The sequence below is a fragment of the Typopeltis vanoorti genome, chromosome 9 (assembly GCF_054136105.1).
Source record: "Typopeltis vanoorti isolate ZY-2024b chromosome 9, IOZ_Tvanoo_1.0, whole genome shotgun sequence".
In the NCBI taxonomy this organism is placed as follows: domain Eukaryota; kingdom Metazoa; phylum Arthropoda; class Arachnida; order Uropygi; family Thelyphonidae; genus Typopeltis; species Typopeltis vanoorti.
Genome location: NC_143557.1, coordinates 62,733,646 through 62,753,789, shown reverse-complemented (window position 1 = coordinate 62,753,789; position 20,144 = coordinate 62,733,646). Strand labels below are relative to the sequence as shown.

The 20,144-nt window shown below is 36.8% G+C and overlaps 1 protein-coding gene across 2 annotated transcripts in view; it reads left to right on the top strand.

Annotated features, from left to right (window-relative positions):
* Positions 1 to 10,338: 10,338 nt before the first annotated feature.
* Positions 10,339 to 20,144, top strand: part of LOC150103089 (nudC domain-containing protein 1) — a 171,800-nt gene continuing 161,994 nt past the window's right edge. Inside the window, exon 1 of one of the 2 annotated variants that reach the window (XM_090397646.1) lies at positions 10,339 to 10,649. In XM_090397646.1, coding sequence (XP_090253772.1) covers positions 10,517 to 10,649 — 133 coding nt within the window. In that variant the 5' untranslated portion in view covers positions 10,339 to 10,516. Of the gene's footprint in view, positions 10,650 to 10,718; positions 11,215 to 20,144 lie in introns of those variants that run through there. The other variant, XM_090397647.1, reaches the window with a different exon arrangement.

The following is a 20,144-nucleotide window of genomic DNA, read 5'->3' as shown; positions in this document are numbered from 1 at the left end:
ATACATTTATTACAATTATTATATACATTACATACATCTCTTTATGATACATTACTTATATTTGTTTACATGTGATATTTACATTACGTACATTGGTTTACATATAATACATACATTACATACATTGGTTTTCATGTGATACGTACATTGCATGCATTTGGTTACATATGATACATCTTGGATGAGAACTAATTTCTTTGCTTTCATCCTCGAAGCTTATATGTAAGCTTATCTGAGGAATATGTAGGCGTATCTGAGGAATAATAATAATAATAATAATAATAATAATAATAATAATAATAATAATAATAATAATAATAATAATAATAATAATAATAATAATAATATACTATGGATAATATAGGTGGCATTTGCACAGGACTATACAGTGGTCAGAGAGCGAGAAGGAGAGAGAGAGAGAGAGAGAGAGAGAGAGAGAGAGAGAGAGAGAGAGAGAGAGAAGGGAATCTGTGGATATGATACTTGAGAACGTGGAAGAGGCCATCCAAGGAGAAAGCCCACCCAAAGAACAGAGTTCAATGAAATGAAACATGATAAGAAATCGCCATGTTAAGTTTGAAGGTGAACTTTATATTGATTCAACGAGCGACTGCTCACGTTTTTAAATTTTTACACGAAAAAGTGGAGACGCTCGGGAAAACACTCCTACAAAAAGGTGTAATGTACAGAGTGTTTATAAGAAAGTGGTCTGATGAAGTCTCTTGGGAAGGAATCACCTTTCAAGAAGATTGCAATCTTCTAGGCATATTTAGCATTATAAGAGAAATTTTTCAGCACATCATCCTAAGAGTTGTAACAACATTCTAACTGGGATTGATTTTGGATTTAAGTCAGGAGTTGTATACCTGATAAGTAATGTCAAAAACAGGACGATGAGGACATTAAATTTTTGGACGCTAGGGATGCAATTTGCCAGGAACAGGGCTGAAACCTCAAAGAAGGAAGTATTAATTTATCCGAGACAGGTGCATGTGTGTATACGAGTATTTTATTTTTTTTAAAGAAACAGATAAGATTTTAGAGATTGAGAATTGACAAATAGTTCATCAGTTTTTTTTTAAAAAAATTCACATTATTTAATAACATACTTGCACAGCTCACTGTGCAAAGCCTTTGTAGCTCAGTGGAAGTGACCCTGGCATCCTCTGTACTAGGCCGCCCGAAGATAGACCTAAGTTTCACTTAAACACTATTTCATACAAGAATATATCAAGAAAAAAAAATTACAAAATTTCTTCATATCTTTAACATATACAATATGAATTATTATAATTATATATAAAAATCGAATTATAATAAATATATATGAGGCTGTGTAGCTCAGTAGAAGTAAATCTAATTAGAGAAAAAATTAAAACGCAACAACTTCAGGAAATAGAAGGAGCATGACTCCGCTCCCGGTTAAGAACCATAGAAAATGATGAGGGAAAAATATCCACAGCTTGGATTTTCGAAAAACGGAATTACGAAAGAAAGAGAATAGAATGTTTACACTACAATGGGAAAATTATTCAAGGAGATGCGGAACTACTGCATGCTATTCATGAATACTTCGCAACATTGTTTTTGAAAAACAAAGCGAGGAACGGAACAGAAACAAATTCCTCCCCTTCATACCTAAGATAACCCAGCAGGAGGCGGAGGAAATTGACGTCCCGATAACAGCAGCAGAATTCAGGCAAACAGTAAGAATTTACCAGACAAGAAATCCCCAGGAGAAGACGGTCTTACAAACGAATTTTACAAGCACTACTTCCAAAAATTCGGGCATTTATTTATGAGATTGACGCAAGAAATATACGAAACACAAATAAAACCAGACAGATTCAGCACAGGGTACATCACACTTATCCAGAAAACTTCAGACACAGAGAAATTAAAAGACATAAAGCAATAGAGAGGGATAACCCTTTTAAACACCGATTACAAGATCATCTCAAAAATCCTCTCCAATAGAATAAGAAGTAACTACAGAAATTAATATCTCCTGCATAGACTTGTGGAATTAAGGGCAGAAACATAGCAGACACAATTACTCATTTAAGATCAGTACATGAGTACTACAATCTGACCGACATACCCTGTGTCCTGCTAGGCTTGGATATAGAAAAGGCATTTGACACCATAAGCCATGTATATATATTCAAAGTTGTAGAGGAAATGGGATTTGGTCCAATATTTAGGAACTGGCTGCAAACTTTCTACGCAAATGCAGAAATTCAAGTAATCGTGAACAGGAAGCTATGCCCATCTTTTTAAAATGAAATGCTCAATGAGACAAGGAGACCCCCTCTCTATGGCCCTCTTCGTCCTTGCACTAGAACCAGTCATCAGAGCGATCATTTCCAACAAAGAAATCAAGGGAACAAACATTCACGGGGAGAGCCAAGCAAAAATATTGGCATATGCTGACAACATCACATTAACCCTAGAGACGGAAACGTCCATAGAAGAGTCAATGAAATTACTAGACGCTTTTGCATGAGCTTATGCCCTGAAAGTAAACCTGAATAAATCTCATTGCATGCTAATAGGAAAATGGGAAAAGAACCCTGGGATTCCTCAAGACATAAGAACTCAGGTATACTTACCGGTTCTGGGAGTTAAACTAGGCGGCCCAGAAACGTATGAAGAACAGTGGAAAGAACTCCACGCAGCTGTTGCGTGGAAAATAAATACTATGCGCCCAAGACAACTATCTGTAAGAGGAAAAGCGTGAATATGCAATATATATTTATCCTCTCGCATCTGGTACAAAGTGAACAACATCCCGTACCATGGGTTGACAAGATCCACAGGCTATGCGCCACCTACATCTGGGGTTCTCGGTACCAACCGATGAGGAGAACAACGCTCTTTCACGAATTAGAAGCCGGAGGTCCAGGTATACTTAATATCCACTTAAAAACAGTTATCAACAGAGCGAAGACTGCAGAAACAGCAAACACTAAGTCATACCACGGATATGCAATGGCATTCCTACAGAAATGCCTTCCACACAGAATAATCAGCACAATGACAGAGATTCACGGAAGAGTTCCCAGAATATTTACAAAGATGGCAGAGGGATACGTATTTGTGACAGAGCGCATCAACACTGAAACCACCTTAATAAGTCAGAAAACAAAAGGAACATACTACAAACTAAGCAGAACAACCATTCCCATAACACAACATAGAGAATTAAGAAGGGGACAAATCACACTCAGTCCGGTATTAAATAATATCTTCAAGCTCCCAATACATCCAAGGTATAAAACCTTCTTCTTTAAAGTGCACCATGCCTGCCTACCAACCAAGATGTTGATAGTGGCTAAAGGTATACCCCTTGAAGGGCATGAAACATATCAGTTTTGGCAGGAACCGGAAACACTATACCACCTAATGTTATATTGCAAGGAAGCAGAAGTAACTTGGAAAGCCTTAAAAGATGGCTTCCCGAAATCAGATTAATCGATAAAGAAATATTATTCTAGCTAAAAGGAAAACATATAAACAGGGTGCAAACAATTGTTCTAATCCTAACGATGTACGCAATTTGGGCTCACAGGTGCGACCAAGCGTATGGAAGGGAAGACAGCCCCCGGAACAATATCGAAATTACATCACTATATCCAGGAGGAGATCACCAATTCAGTCCAGTTTAGAAGAATGACTACAGAAGAATAGGCACACTTAACCTCCAACCTCACATCAGACGAGCCCTCCAACCAATAACAGAACGACACCTTCATCACTCCTAGTGGAAATGGGGCAAATCGGAAGTAAAATCGGAAGGATATTAACTCTCCACCTCCATCAGAGGAAACAGCTCCTGAGTCACTTGGAACAGATCTCCTAGCGCAAGAAAAAAAGAGTGCTCTCTTTCTTAAATGCAAACAGCGAACTCAGTGTTACAAGTTAAAAAAAAAATCTATCAGGAAAATTACAAGACGCCGAATTTTATGTAACATATGTGAAAGTTTTGTATTTAATTATAACTGCCACTTGTAATATAATGGAAGAAATTCTGTAGATGATTGCATATGAATGTTATTTCGTTGTACAGATGTATATATGATTTATCTTGTAGAATATATAGTTCGCTAAATATATAATAAGTGTGATATATATTTATATATATGGTATGTAAATATAATTTACTGTATATTCCTTAAAAAAAGTGTTAAACCCAACTGAGAGAGAGAAAAAACAAAGCTAACAAAGCTGAAATATACATTAATTGATGTAATAGAAAGTAATGTGTATGTAACTACCAGTTATGAGATTCCCTGTTTATAAGTAAAGGAAGTCAAGGCATTTTAAGAGAACAGTAACGTAACAACTACATTATAACATGATGATATAATATAACATGAAAATTCGATTGAAATAATGGAATAACAATTGTATATATTGTATATATAATTCATTATGATGTAAATAATTGCGAAAGTTGTTCATTAAAAAAAAAAAGAAAAAAAAAGTAGAAGTGGCGTCTGTACTATATGACACTTGACCGCACTACAAAAGACTTGTGTTCGAATCTAGTAGTCTACTAGAGGAACATTTTCTAAGCCTTTTCTCAACCCGAGTTAGTCGATCTCTGGCACGGACAAGCGGGTTTTTTCTCCTAGAAACTCGGGTTTTTCGTCCTGTAAACTCAAGAAAATCGGCTGTCAAACCAACACTATTTTCAGGCATTAAAAAATATTATGTTAGGGTTACAGACCACGAGATGGCGACACTTGTCAACCATCTTCTTCACTGCATACTGATTAATTAGTAATAGCCTTGGGCCAGCTATCTCTGATTGGCTATTGGCTGAAGTAGCACATGCATCCGCTAGACCGCACGAGTTTCAATCTATTCACCGACTGGAGGAACTTTTTCTAAGGCTTTCTTTCAGCGGTTCCTTAGTCGATCTCTGGCACAGGCAACCAGGGTTTTTTCTTCCGGAAACTCGGGTTTCATTCCGTAAACTCAAGAAAATCGACCCTAGAACCCACATTTTTTCAAACAGCAACATATCTGTTAGGATTAGGTACCAAGAGATGGCAGCACTTATTTGTCGGTCCCTTCACCAGTGGCTGCCTATAATTAGTGATAGACATGTGCCAGCTATCTCTGGTTGGATACCAGTGGAGATTGAACTGCCCACTCAGTCTCCAAAAGCTAGATAGGGTTTAAAGGTCTTGCTTATTCCCTATAAGGGAATAAAAGGCATTAGCTTATTATTATTATTCTTGTTATTATTATTATTATTATTATTATTATTTATAATTAGTCATCATGTATAGTTAGTGATAATTTAGACAGCTATCTCTGATTGGCTACACGTAAAGATTAAACTCCATCTCGTCTAGTCTCCAAATGTTAGGAGATAAGACACCCTCACCTACTTTTAAAGGTAATAAAAATCATTAGTTATTCAATTTGGTCTAACTAGACATGTATGATCAATCCTTTATCGCATACGGCTTTGGGCAAATTTTATATTGAGACTTTTGAAGGCACGGGGAGATGATTTCCGCGAAAAAAAGATTTAGTACCAAAATGTGCCGATAGGGGAAATTTTGCGCTTGCGGAGCCGAAAAGAATGGGATAATTACATTAAAGACAGATAAATTGGAATAATAACATTTCGATGGTGTAAGCGACAGCCGCGTCACTTATTCCAGCTGGATATGTAGCGCGTTACAATGATAATAAGAATAATAATGCACGCGACAGAACTTATACTGATAGAAGTGAAGCATTTTCCATAAGATTTTCAAGACTGTACCATAAGCCATATCAAGTTGGCGAGTTATGGCACGAGCGCTTAGACCAGTACTGGTCCCTGTGTCGTCGAACACCGCAGTAACAACGTCTGTTACAGTCTCTTCTTGTACTGCTTTCCATCCTCTGCCAGGTCTAACTCCTAGTGATCCAGTTTCTTCAAACTACTTAATCATAGCTCTCAGTGCTACAGCTGACATAGAACTTGTACGCAGGTTATGAAGCCTTCTAAATTCCCGAAGGGCTGCTATGGCATTGCACTGTTTAAGGTAAGACAACTTAACAAGTAAAGAACACTGAGGCAAGGACGCATATTGAGCACAATTCGTCAGTCATTCGAATAACTGCCTGAACGTTCCTAATCCCTTTTTAAGTGGAATTGGTGGTGCTGCTGTCACATACGCACAGTAAAATTTGCATAATCCTTTTTACCTGCGTTTACTGCAAATATCTGACAACTTTCGGCTCCGCCAGAGCCAAAATTTACCCTATCGGCGAGTTTTGGTATTAAATATTTTTTTCGCGGAATTCATCTCCCCATGCCTTCAAAAGTATAAATATAAAATTTGGTCTCATTCCGTTCATTGGTTTTAGCTACAGATGCCTCTAGAAAGGGAAAGTTATTTTATGGCCACCCTGTATTTCTTCGAATAAATAGCTAAAAGTGTTGAACTCTTTTGTAAGGGAGAGAGAGAGAGAGAGAAAGAGAAAGAGAGAGAGAGAGAGATTTTCCATAAAAATAAACAAACCCTCGACAATAGAACTTATTATTCCAGGAGATAATAGGAATGTTATGGTTTAGAAACACGAAATGGCTTAAGTTGCGTGTTATTCTCTTTTCTCGGAAGTCTTAGTTCATTGATAACATAATAATATTATCAGTGAATACTGAAGGATGAAGATTGGCTGTGTCTGTTTGCTGTCAAAAGCGTCAGTTTGGGCTAAAGGAGCTCTACGTATACCCTATAGGGAATAATAACGTTACAGAATTTATGTTTGCTTTTTTTTTTTTTTTGTTGTTGTTTTTTGTTTATGTAACTGAAGATCTTCTTGAAGATAAGGTTATTAGAAGTTAATATGCTTAAATACATAGGTAATATATTCAATAACTGTGGCAGATCAAGTCAGGATATTGGAACAGAAATTGAAAAAGGAACAACATCATTTCAAAAACTAAAACCACTATGAACAAATAACAAGCCTACAATTACCAACAGGTTACGTCTTTTTGATATACTGTACTAGTTAATTCAAAACTTCTATATGGAATGATACTTAAAACCTCTTAAAAGACGATGAAAATAGGTTGTTAACATTTGAAATGAGGCGCTATAATGACTCCTAAACATGCCATACACTGATCTGATTACAAATTTCGAAGTAAGACAAAGAATCGGTTCTTTTCTGGTCCAACTGATGATTTCACAACTAATATTCGAAGGAAACAACTTATGTGGCTTAGTCATATCAGTAGATCAAATCGTAAATCAATGGAAGTTTCTGAAGAACTTATTTTAGGAACTCGAAAAAGAGGAAGACCAGACTAAACTGTATAGAAAATATGAAAAGTTGGACCAGTGCTTCACTTTCAGAGCTGAAAGCAAAGTTTCAATGAGGGACTGAGCAGAAGCGTTCTGTAAAGAATATTTTCTCAAATCTACTCTATGGTCCTTTGTAGACCAAAGGATGAAGAACTGAATATATAAATATTTTTTTTTTGTAAGTACAGCGCACGTAATTTTGTCTTAGGGACTAATGCAGACTGCAGAATCCTTGTGAAAAAAGGACTATCTTTATAGTGAGAAATTTTGATGCACATGATTAATGAAGAAATGGACATAAAAATAAATAAATAAATAAATCCGCTAACGCCTTTTTATTTCCCTATAAGGAATGAACGAGGACGTTTTAGCTCTATAAAAACTTTTGCAGACTGAAAGGAAGCGTTCAATTTCCACCAGCAGTCCATCAAAGATAGCTGGGCCCATACTATCTATATCTATAATATTATACACTGCCTCCGGTGAAGAGAAGTGACTGAGAAGAGTTGCCTTCTGGTGGCCTGGTTTTTAATCCGAATCAGTATATTCAATGTACGAATACAGTGTGCTTTCTGAATTAGATTTCTTGAGGATTTGAGACGAAAAATCCGAATTTTCGGCAGGAAAACTATCTTGTACATGCCAGACATACAATAATCGCTCAAAGAAAGTTTCAAAAAAAAAAAGTTCCTTTAGTCGCGACCACAAGCGTTCTAGTCTAGTGCTGTGGGCGCACGCACCGCTTCCCTTTAGCTATACATTTTCAAAAGTAAAAAGAAAAAAAAAGAAAAAAATAGAAACTCGTAATCTAATACACACGATATTGTAACAACAATTGAAGTAGAATTGGGGGGAGGGGAGGAATCAATAACAATGGTACATGATTGTACTTCAACTAATTTCCAATTTAGTCATCTTTGCCGCCAGCTAAAACATGTTTTTTTTTCCCTAGAATAATGATGCGATCTTACGTTTCTGACGTAATTTCGCGCAATAGAATTTTAATTCTTTGCTAGCTTTGAACTCTCTTTCAGGTTCAAGAATAGATACCGGTCGCCCATGAATCTCAACATTTTAGCGTTTAATGGGCCCTGCCTATTCCCTTCGGAAATAAAAGGCATTAGATGATATATTAATTTATTTAAATTCAGTTATCCTGCATCAAATCTAATAAAGTCGTCTACCTCTGATTTCCCGCCGCATATTACTATACACCATCATGGAATTTTTTTGCCTTTTACAGAGCAACACGAGCTATCCTAGTGAGATTTCTTAGTAATCTTGGTTCGTAAAAATAAGATGGAAAATAGTCAATAAGTGCGAAAATATCTAAAAAAAATAAATAATCAGCTGAGGCCTTTTATTCCCGTATAGGGAGCAGGCGAGGCCTTTTTAGCCCTAACTTTTGGAGACTGAGCAGGCAGTTCAATCTCCACTGATAGTCAATCAGACATAGCTAGCCCAAGGCTATCACTAATTTAAGCAGCCTGGAGTGAGAGACGGTTGAACACGTGCCGCCATCTCGTGCTTCCTAACGTTAACACAATGTTTTTGATGTCTGAAATAGTGAGGATTCTACGGTCGAATTTTTTGAGTTTACCGGACGAAAAACCCAAGTTTCCGAGAGAAAAACACCGCTTGCTCGTGCCAGAGATCGATTAACTCGGGAACCAATCGAAAAAAGGCTTAGAAAAAGTTTTCTAGTCAGCGACTAGACTTGAACTCAAGTTCATCTTTGGGAAGTATGGGCTAAGGAGCCAAACACCAATTCCACCGAGCTACACAGGCTGGCTTTTTTTTTTTTTTTTTTTGAAATGGTAATAAGCAAAAGTAACTATCCAAATAGTTGCTTTTTACCATTAGAAATATTTTTTAATATCGTGTTGGACCTCATTTAGCCTGAATTACAACACATATGAGGTTTGGCATGGTTTTGAAAAGGTGGTGGATTATATCTTCAATCTACCAGTCATACAGTAGAAAGTCTTTTAACACTTTCATTGCCTAGCTGAAAATTTGAATTTCGTGTGGTGGCCAACTTTTTTTTATTTTTTTATTTAGTTAACGACGTCCACGCGATAACGCGTGATCGACCGTTTGGTGAGAACTCACATCGCGCGATATCGCGTGTTTGGCAATGAACATGTTAAATGGTTCAGATTTGACGGAGGAGGACTTTTCTCCAGAATCTGTTTTTCTACCATGTTCCATACGTCTCAATGAGGCTCAGATCGGGGATTTGTGCTGGCCAGGGAAGATGGTAGAAGTCCTGTCATTCTCGCTGTACCAGTGCATAACAGTTCCTGCGCATTGTCGTCAGTGAAACAACAGTCACTTGTTGGATAAAAAGTCAACATCGCATGGTGGACTTCATCGACAACATTGTTCAGATAGAGGACACCCGATCTTTCAGCAATATCAGGAGATTCTTTCCGTATCAACAGAACATGCGTCATTGTATGACGCCAACCTCTAGAACCTTGAATTGTGTTAACAAGGCAAGCTGAGTTCGGTTTAGAACAAGATGTGTGACTTGTCAGGCCAAATGACTTTTTTCCAGTCATCCAGTGTTCAGTCACGGTGTTCACATGAAGTTCTGTTTGTTTGTACAAGCCTTCTCAGACGACGGCGATCTCGTTCCTGACAGTGACAGATTGTCTTAGGATAACAGTTACGCGTCTTAGACAAGCCACGTGGATTATTTTTCGACTGATTACACATCCGGGATATCTCACATGGCAGGAGATTACATCGAAGGGATGTAATTGTAGAGACTTTAGAAGCCAGTCAGCTCTACTGTTGACTGGCACCCACAATAAGGCATTTATCGAACTCTCCAAACTTTATTTATCCTATTGTGATCAACACTGTTGACAATTACTGACCAGCAGCGTTCTTAAATAGTTGTCTGGAACACGTGATGCCGCAGGTGATCAAGTATTTTGTATATACACTGCATATGTGACGTTTACGCTTATCTGCATAACGGTTTCTAATTCAGTGTGTTCGAAAAGTGTAAGACTCCTCGCTTGAACTATGGTATATTATCGGAAGCATTCTGCCTTGTGGATGAGATGGTGTTGAATTACCTTCCGTAGGGTTTTCCGTGCTTTTATTTTAAGATTTTTTTCTTCTAAATGTAAATACTGTACTGAAAAAAAAAAAAATTAATAATCACAGTTCTTTACCGTAAGATGGCAGTCGATTTAATAGCAATGGCGGTGCATCTTGATCTTATTCCAAATCGCAGTTTATTAGATTCAAAATTTGAAAGTTACCGGCTATCATTAGATCCACTTCCTGTTCTTAAGCAAAAGCTAAATGGAGGTAAAAGTCGTATTATGTACGAGTATATTAAAATTTAACTCATGTTTTTTTTTTTGTTATTTTATTTATTTAAGTGCTCTAATCTCATGTGGACGCTTGTCATCTTAACAACGTGGTTATAATGTGCAGTCGTGTTTCTTATTTTGTTCAGAACTGCACGTTCTGTCGTTCATAGTCAGTCTAGTTGGCAAAGTTGGTAATGTATTCGCTTCCCACCCAACAGGCTGTTAAATTTAAAATGCATTATGGGCATGATATTTCTGAATGTTTACGTGATAGAAGAATTTCGTCACTCGTTATGATATCGCCACACTGCTTACTGGAGGCTTGATCTGATTTAAAAAAAAAAAAAAAAAAAAAGGATATATCATAACAGTCCTGCCGGCTCCCAAAATTAAGAAGAAAATCGCGAATTTCTCTCCCCTTCTTGCTCATTTAAAAAGAATAAAATGTACATAAAGAAATGACAAACACGTGTAATTTTCAGGCTGTATAATGATACTGGTGTGCATAACAGAAGCAGGACCTTGGTTTTTGTAGTTTGATACTGGAATACAAAACTAAGGTATAGTATCAGATCGTGCGTTGTTAGAAAATGCTGTTTCATTTATTTTTGTATGTGCATTTTTATTGACTTTACTGACTTTAAATGGCAAGATTAGCTTTTGTAGGCCTCAGGCTAGAGTGTCTGCTTCTAAGAGCATGTATTTCTGCTGTTGGCTTTAAAGCAAACAACCGCAAAAGTCAATGCCAACAACACGTGAACCTAGAAGCTAACACCTCTGGCCTGCATCCCTTGAAAACTGATGTGATCATTTAAAGTCAACTCCAAGTACCCCAAGGGTCTGTTTTGGGTCCATTGCTGTTTAATTTGTATGTAACTGATATTTGGAGAGGTCTGAATGAAGCCAGAATACACAAGCACCAAAAAGCAAACAAAATACATCACAAAAGCCAGTACCATCAACATGTGCAAACAGAACACATCACATTTTACTTAATATCATATTTCCCACAACACGTGATATGAAAACTAAGGTTTTGCTTCAATATCAGAATAATAAATATCATTTATGATATTTTCATAAATGATATTTTCGTTAATATTATAAATGATATCATTTATGATATTTATTTCATGGAAAATTGCACACATTTTTATGCAATATTTGTTTATTTACACCTTGTTCTTTTTAACCAAAAACCAAGGAATTTATGAAGCTTCATAAATTCCGTGTTATTTTTTAAAATGGAGATGATTGGTGAAAATGGAAGAATGATAACTGCTGCGGAGGATATAGTTGAGATATTTAATGAGCAATTTATAAAGGGATTTCATTCTTATGAATGTGACATTAATGCAGAATTTGAAAGCAGTGGGAAAGGAGGAGGAGGAACTGTTAGTAAGTGAATAGGAGGTACAGTAACCCTCCCGAGTTACTTAAGTAATGTGTTCCGTAAACATTTACGTAACTTGAATTTTACGTAAGTCGAATTTGTAAATTGCTTAAATGTAACTTCATAAGAAACTGCAATATTTATTATTATAATATATATATATATATACAGATATATACAGTATTATTTTATAAATGAAACATCATGCAGCAGTATTTACTTGGATATAAACTATAAAAGTATGAAAAATATATAAAAGAATATAAAAACAAACTGAAATAACACTTTTCAAATAAAAAAATGTCTTGTGACAGCTAATTTAGCTCTGTAGTGGTAGAGTCGGCACTGGTGGTGGATGGTTGTGAAGAGAAATGCTGTTCTCTGGCAATTTCTACCCCTCTCGATGTTGAAGGCTGAACGTAGTTGGGGTCGTGTGAGTTGTCATCTTGACGTTGTTATGGGCTGCATCTCACAAACATGTCTAGAGTAGATTGTGTTGGCACATGCTTTTTGTCATCGTAGATGGCCTTGTAGCCAGACATATCGGAATGGATATGGCAGCTAACATTCTCGAACCGCTCGGTGTTCGGATCCATCGATTCTAATTTTGCTAGCGCCATGTCTTTCAGGTTAAAAGCCTCGGCCTAGTCCCTTTGTTGTAAATTTCTTAACGTCTGGAGTTGGCAGTTCAATCAGCATAGTATTTTCTTTGGAATTTCGGAATGCCTCTAACTGAATAAGGTCATCATTAGTAAGCTCTTCATCGTACTCAAAAGAAGCTCTTTAACGTCAACGTTATCCACTTCCAGCTGTAATTGCTCTGTCAGTTGCACACACGTCTCTGTTGCTTGCTGTAATCTTGTGTCAACTCAACAACCGTATCAGTTATTAACATATATTATATGAATAAGGTCATCATTAGTAAGCTCTTCATCGTACTCAAAAGAAGCTCTTTAACGTCAACGTTATCCACTTCCAGCTGTAATTGCTCTGTCAGTTGCACACACGTCTCTGTTGCTTGCTGTAATCTTGTGTCAACTCAACAACCGTATCAGTTATTGTCTGCTCTCCTTCCTTTAAATGATTTTGCACCATTTCTGGCAGAGTTTCTTCCACACAGCATTCATTGTTGTCTGCTTGACTTAATCCCATGCAACCCCGATGTTTTTGATAGTGTCAAGGATATTATAATTCTTCCAGAAATCACGTAGAGTAATGCTCTCACCACTATCAATGGCTTTGATTGCTTGGTAAAACATATGCCACAGATAGTAGGCTTTGAAAGTCGCAATAGCGCCTTGATCCATAGATTGCAATAGTGTGGTGGATCTAGGAGGCAAGTAAACAACTTTTACGTCAGAATGAAAGTCATCCAACTCTTCCGGGTGGCTGGGGGCATTGTCCAGGAGGAGAAGCACTTTAAACGGGATTCCTTTCTTGGCACAATATTCCTTCACTTGGGGAATGAAGTGGTTATTGATCCAGTCTGCAAACAGCACACGTGTAACCCAACCCTTGGTATTGGATTTCCAGATTACAGGCAGCCTACTCGAGTCAATGTTCTTAAAGGCTAGCGGCCTCTAGGAATAGTACACTGTAATTGGTTTAAGTTTCAAGTTCCCTGAAGTGTTGCCGCCAATCATAACAGTGATCCAATCTTTTGCGACCTTGAATCCAGGCATTGATTCCTCTTTTGCAGTAAATGTTCGTGTTGGCATCCTCTTCCAAAACAGAGCCGTTTCAAAAAAAAAAAAAAAAACATTTCATCAACAAAATCGGCACTAGTCTTGGGCGTGCTAATTTAATTGGCTAAGGGTGGTTAATAGCTGCCCAGTAGATTTCAAAACTTAAAGCTAAGTGGCATCACCTACTCCCTTTGGGGAATAAAAGACAATAGCAGATCCCCCCCCCATATACCACTTTTTGATTCTTGTCCATCAACCACCTGCTTACCTGAGTCAGTTGTTTATATTTCAAACCGATCTTCTCCAGTTTATGCAACAGCCTTTCATGTAGCATCCTATCAAATGCGTTAGCAAAATCCAACATTATCATAGTGTTGTTGTGTCCCAATTTTATACAATGACCCCTACTGGCACCGTCTTCAATTTCTTTTCTTCCCACCTTACTGGAGTCGATTTCACTGACATTAGAGTGGCGTTTTTCTGCCAAAACATCATGCGGTCCGTGTACACGTGACTGACACGTGACAAAGTCTCAATTTGGGAATTATGACCTCGAGCTTTGGTTTTTGTTTAAGCTAACCTCTATGTCATCTATACTAAATTAATCCCCTTTCCAAAATTTCACAAGAATTAACTCAAATCTTTAATCTCTTATTTCATGTGTAAAAACTAGCCTCTCACATACAAAATCCTATGACTAATCTTCTTTGCTTTACTTAACCTTATTTTATCATATTACAACTGTAATAAAATTCCCTTCTTTTTTTTATTTAGTTTAACAAACAATTTCGGCTATATTTTTCACTTGGATGCAAGCATATTTTTCTTTCTTTTAATTTTTTGTATTCGTTACTTTCAAAGGCTCTTAACGATATCTGCTTAGGAACAAGCTTGCTTACTTAGTTATCTATACAGGGTTTTTATTTCTTCTCTTGTTACATCATGATAACTGAAATGTTCACATTCTTAAGTTATCAGGTGTAACAGTGTATCTGTACACGAATGCTGTGCCATTGTAATCATATGCTGTTAATTTCTCTTTATTTTAAGTGTCTATTTTTTTTTCTATACCTTATATCTTTTTATTTATTACTATTATTTGTAATGTCTTTACTCTACACTTTAAATACCATTATTCTTAAAATATTTATCTTTATACTTTATTCTAATTAGCTGTGCGCGCTTTCTCTCTCTGAATCTTTCTTGCTTATATTATTATCTTTACTATTCTACATGTTTTTTTCTATATATTTTCCTTTCTTACTCTGCCTATATTAGTAATATCTTTTTATCATTATTCTATTCCATTTTTATTCCTATTCCTATTTTGCTTTACTCTAGTGCGCTTTTTTGTCTCTTATCCTTTCTCATATACTCTACTGCGTACTATGTTTATCCACCCTTCACACTACAAGTCTTATGCTTAAGATACTAGAAAATTTATTTAATTTAGACTGTGCCACTAATATCATTTAATTAGCATAAAACTCAATAATACGGCCGGCAGATTTCTCTCTCTAACACAAATTCCTTCAGTAAAACTTGACACAAACAGTTGTGGTCCTTTATTTTACTTAACTTTATGCTTTGGCTATCTCCCATAGTTTCCCGCTCACAAGTCCGATTTATTTGGGAACAGTGCAGTTTGTAAAAATAAACAATCAGGCAGCACTCCTTTAACAAAAAAATCAAAACACATTTTAATTACATTACTATGAAATATACATGAATTAAACAGTAGGGAGATTGCTTTCTCTATTCATCTATACAAATTCTTTAGCATAAATTAGAACCTTTTTACTTCAACATTAATTCATCTCTTTAACCCAAAAAACTTATTTACTCTCTGCTTGCAATTTTAATTTATTAAACTCCTAGTTTACTTGCAAAGAGGTTAGCTACCTCTCTGTTAAATTACTTTTACAAATTTTATATCAACTTCAAATATGCCAATAGATTTTCTTAATGACACTTCTTGTTACTGTTAATCTAAATCTTAATTGTCCAACTAAAACACATAAGAGGAATTGTTCAAAGGTATATAACTTACAAAAGCTCTGTATCGCACATTCAGTCAAAGGTCTTGCACTAAAAGTTCTATGGCAATTCTTTCAATTCAGATCTCGAGCTTCCTTCAGGAAATTTGGCTTCAGTAGTATCTCATCGGAAAAATAGCGGGCTGTAAACTCGCATAGCTCTTGCAAAAGGTTGCTTTCCCACGGCGAAAACAAAAACTTCTGAGAGAAAGTGCTTAGGGTAATTTGCCTTGCCTTTTCTCCTCTGCTTGGGCTCGCTGAAAATGCCTGGATGACCGCCGCTTTTGTCTGCCGTCTTGAAAGAGCTCGAATTGCCACTTCCACTAACTCGAACTGCTGCCAACTGTCTCACCAGGATCTCTCTCTCTAGACTGGAACCTTTTCTCCAGTGATTGGAACTTCTCCTTTCGGCAATTTGAAGCCCTATCTGCGGCCTAGAAGCTCTGTCTCTCTGGTGACGTCTGGAAACGGGCAGCTCTTTTCTCTAGTGACTTTTGGATCTGGGAAGCCCTCTCCGGTGACGTCTGGAGCCGGGCCGCCTCCCTATGCTCGACTCTGTCCCTTTTTATTATGCCTTCTCTGAGACCTCGCATGAAGTTTGTAACCCCCCCCCGAAGAATTCGGCATGATTCTTTCATCTTAAGTTTCAAGTTCGGCCTGCTCTTTGTTCTCTTCTGTGCCTTCTTTTGATTGTAAGTTTCTGGCCATCGGAAAGTTGTTTGAACCTTTCTGACTGACTTTGGAGGTGTTTATGCGCAGATCTTGTAAGCCTTTCTCATACACTCAAAGTTTATAAACAACCTTTCTTATGCCGCCATGTAGATCTATTACATACAGCTCTGGCGGCAAAAACATTGCCTTTGTTTTTAACACTCTAACATATTCTTATTAAAGGATATATACAGTTAATTTCCAAAGGTATCTAGTACAAAATATACAGAGACAAACAAAGTTTAAGTTTACATCATTCTTATGGGACTTGACGTAAGTAAAAAAATCGATGTAATGTGCTTTGGGGTATTTAAGCTACAATTGAATTTTTACATATCCATTCCCTTTATTCTACTTAGTTGTAACATTCTTATAAAATATGAGAGATTCTTATAAACCCATGCTATCTTTGTAAAGTATAGCATGTCCATCAAACCCTTTCTTATGTAAGTTCTTACCAACTTAGATAATGATATGTCAGTAGTTAGATAAATCAGTTTTGTACTCCCTTTGTACTATCATATTCAGCCAAAAAAACTGATAGGAATGTGAGAACTTCCATTCCTGTGAGTTCTTTTGGTTGAATATTCCTTTAGCATATGTGCTGATATTCCATCTGTTATTCATTTTTGGAAATTATGGAGACAACTACCGTGTTTGAATAAAAACTTTAGTTTACTATTACTAAAATTTTACAATTCGACGTTTCGACCTTTATGTCAAGGTCATCTTCTGGAGCGTACAAATATACACTGGAAACAAGCTATACTACAATCATACTGGTTCGTTAAAGACACTGACTAACCGCTACCACAATTGTTGGCCTGACCTCTGGTGGGGGAAAAAAAAAATTATACATCGACGCTAAAGTCCGATTATTTGTGTTGTCTACTATATACATATATTAACATTATATTAACATCATTCCAGCCAGTTGGAGTGGAATGGTTTCTAATAATAGCAGATTGGCTAGAGTCCTGACTTGTGTTGAATCTTTCAAATTAGGTTGGCTGAATGTGTGCCATCCAGATCCTTGGAATTTTTATACCATCTTTATTGTTGATATTTGGGTGGTTTATCAGGATTTCGCAGGATTCTTTAAATTTTCTTTCATACCATGTTTTTGTGCGGTGTAAGGAGCAGGTGCTTTTCCAGTTGATTTGATGTAAGGTGTTGAGTGCGTGGTCTGAGAGGCCACATTAAATATAACCATTATGGTGAAGCAGACCTCTCAGACCACGCACTCAACACCCTACACCAAATCAACTGGAAAAGCACCTGCTCCTTACACTGCACAAAAACATGGTACGAAAGAAAATTTAAAGAATCCTGCGAAATCCTGATAAACCACCCAAATATCAACAATAAAGATGGTATGAAAATTCCAAGGATCTGGATGGCACACATTCAGCCAACCTAATTTGAAAGATTCAACACAAGTCAGGACTCTAGCCAATCAGCTATTATTAGAAACCATTCCACTCCAACTGGCTGGAATGATGTTAATATAATGTTAATATATGTATATAGTAGACAACACAAATAATAGGACTTTAGCGTTGATGTATATTTTTTTTTTTTTTTTTTTTTTTTTTTCCCCACCAGAGGTTAGTCAGTGTCTTTAACGAACCAGTATGATTGTAGTATAGCTTGTTTCCTGTGTATATTTGTACGCTCCAGAAGATGACCTTGACATAAAGGTTGAAACGTCGAATTGTAAAATTTTAGTAATAGTAAACTAAAGTTTTTATTCAAACACGGTAGTTGTCTCCATAATTTCCAAAAATGCATTCGGATCACCGTGCAAGCCTAAAAGAAAGGATCCATCTGTTATTGTTGCTTGAATTCTTATCCAGGTTATGCAACTGCTCTAGAACCTCCTTCTCAATGCATCTCTGTCTCTTCATCCAGTGTATTGTGCACAAGTTGCACACATCAGGTTTATAGATCTTAGCAGAAAGAGCACTCATTATTTGAACACTCTCCTCTGGTTCTCACACAAGGGTTCTGCCTACATTCATTAAAGTTATTCTTCCGCATTAATTTTTTTATTGACTTGTCACAATAAAATTGTTTTAGGTAATTGTTTTAGTGTTTTCTGTAACTACAGCACTTAAATGTAATAAATGGATATATTTTTATTTTCTTTGTGTTGATCTTGATTGAGATGAAATGTCTTAGCTTGCATCCTCAAAGCTTTTTAGTAAGCTTATCTGAGGATGACACCAGTTAGTTATTATTTATTGGTTTGATTGCTAAGTTGGAAGTTGGCTGATGTTTGATAGGTCTGATATTCACTACACCATAGGGTGAGAAATTCATTCACATGCACATGCCTGAACACACGTGCACACACACGATAATTTGAAATGTCATGATGTGTCTGAACTGGAAAGCTTGAACTAATATATCATGTTTCATTAAGTTTGTAAGGTGTGTTGGGTGCGTATATTTCTTGTTTCAGGCTGTTGTAGTTTGAAAGTGTACCATAGTCTACCATGTTGTATTCTATCAAAAGCCTTAGCAAATTCCAAAAGTATCATGATGTATCCATTCCCCTTGTCTAGTTCAGTGGTAACATTGCTATAGAATGTGAGCAAGTGCTAAAATATGACCTTCCCTTAGTAAACCTTGTTCACTCATTGCAAAGTAGATTCACTGTCAACCCATTTCTGAATGCGTACCCTAACCAATTTTTCCAAAATTTTCACCACCACTCCTGAAATACTAATTGGTACATAGTTGGATACATCGGTCTTTACACCATCACCAGCCTTATGCAATGGAATTACCATACATTCTTTTTATTCGTGTGGAATCTTCCCTGTTTTGAGACTCATATTAAACAGCCTGGTCAAAGGAATAGCCAGTTTAGCGCTGAACACTATTAGCACACATGCTGATATCCTATCAGTCCCTATTGCTGAATTCTTATTCAGTTTGCACAACAGTTATAATACCTCATCCTCATACGCCTGAATTTCTTCAGCCAATGAATAGGTAGCAGTGAGCTCAATGTTACATACACCAGATTGATAGTTTTTAACAAAATGGGCACTCATTAGTTGAACAACCTTTTCTGCATCTTTAACTTTCATGCCATCTGCATTTATAAGAGTTATACTTTCATATTCAAGTATAACTTTCATTTTACTTGCAGCATATCAATAGAATTCTCATGGCTTGTCTTTAGTATGCAGAGCCAGTTTATTTTCATATTCAGACTTTGGTTTCAGGGTGCTTAAGAGTCAAAGGTGTATAACTGAGAGGAGACCTCCACATAGCCTTTAAAGGAATTGGGAGAACCGACCAGGGCTTCTGACCTAATGTCCAATCCTCACCTTCTCGTGGTGCACCCTGTTGGGTATCTACTTGGATACTGAACGAACCAGGATGGGCTGGCAATTTGGGATTTAGCCGACCAAATCGTATTCTTATTGGTTAGACCAAAATAAAAAATGATGGTACAACATGACAAAATTTCATGCCGGCTGGGGTGTCGCCCGATTAAACAAGGGCCCTGTTGTTTTCACCAGGGAACAGGGCGAACAGCGAAAAGTCAGCTACTGGAACAAATCTGAAAACACACCCCAACTCAACATCACCAGAGTTAAAGATCGGTACTATCAACATAAGAAGCCTGAATGGCAAAGAAATGGAGGTAG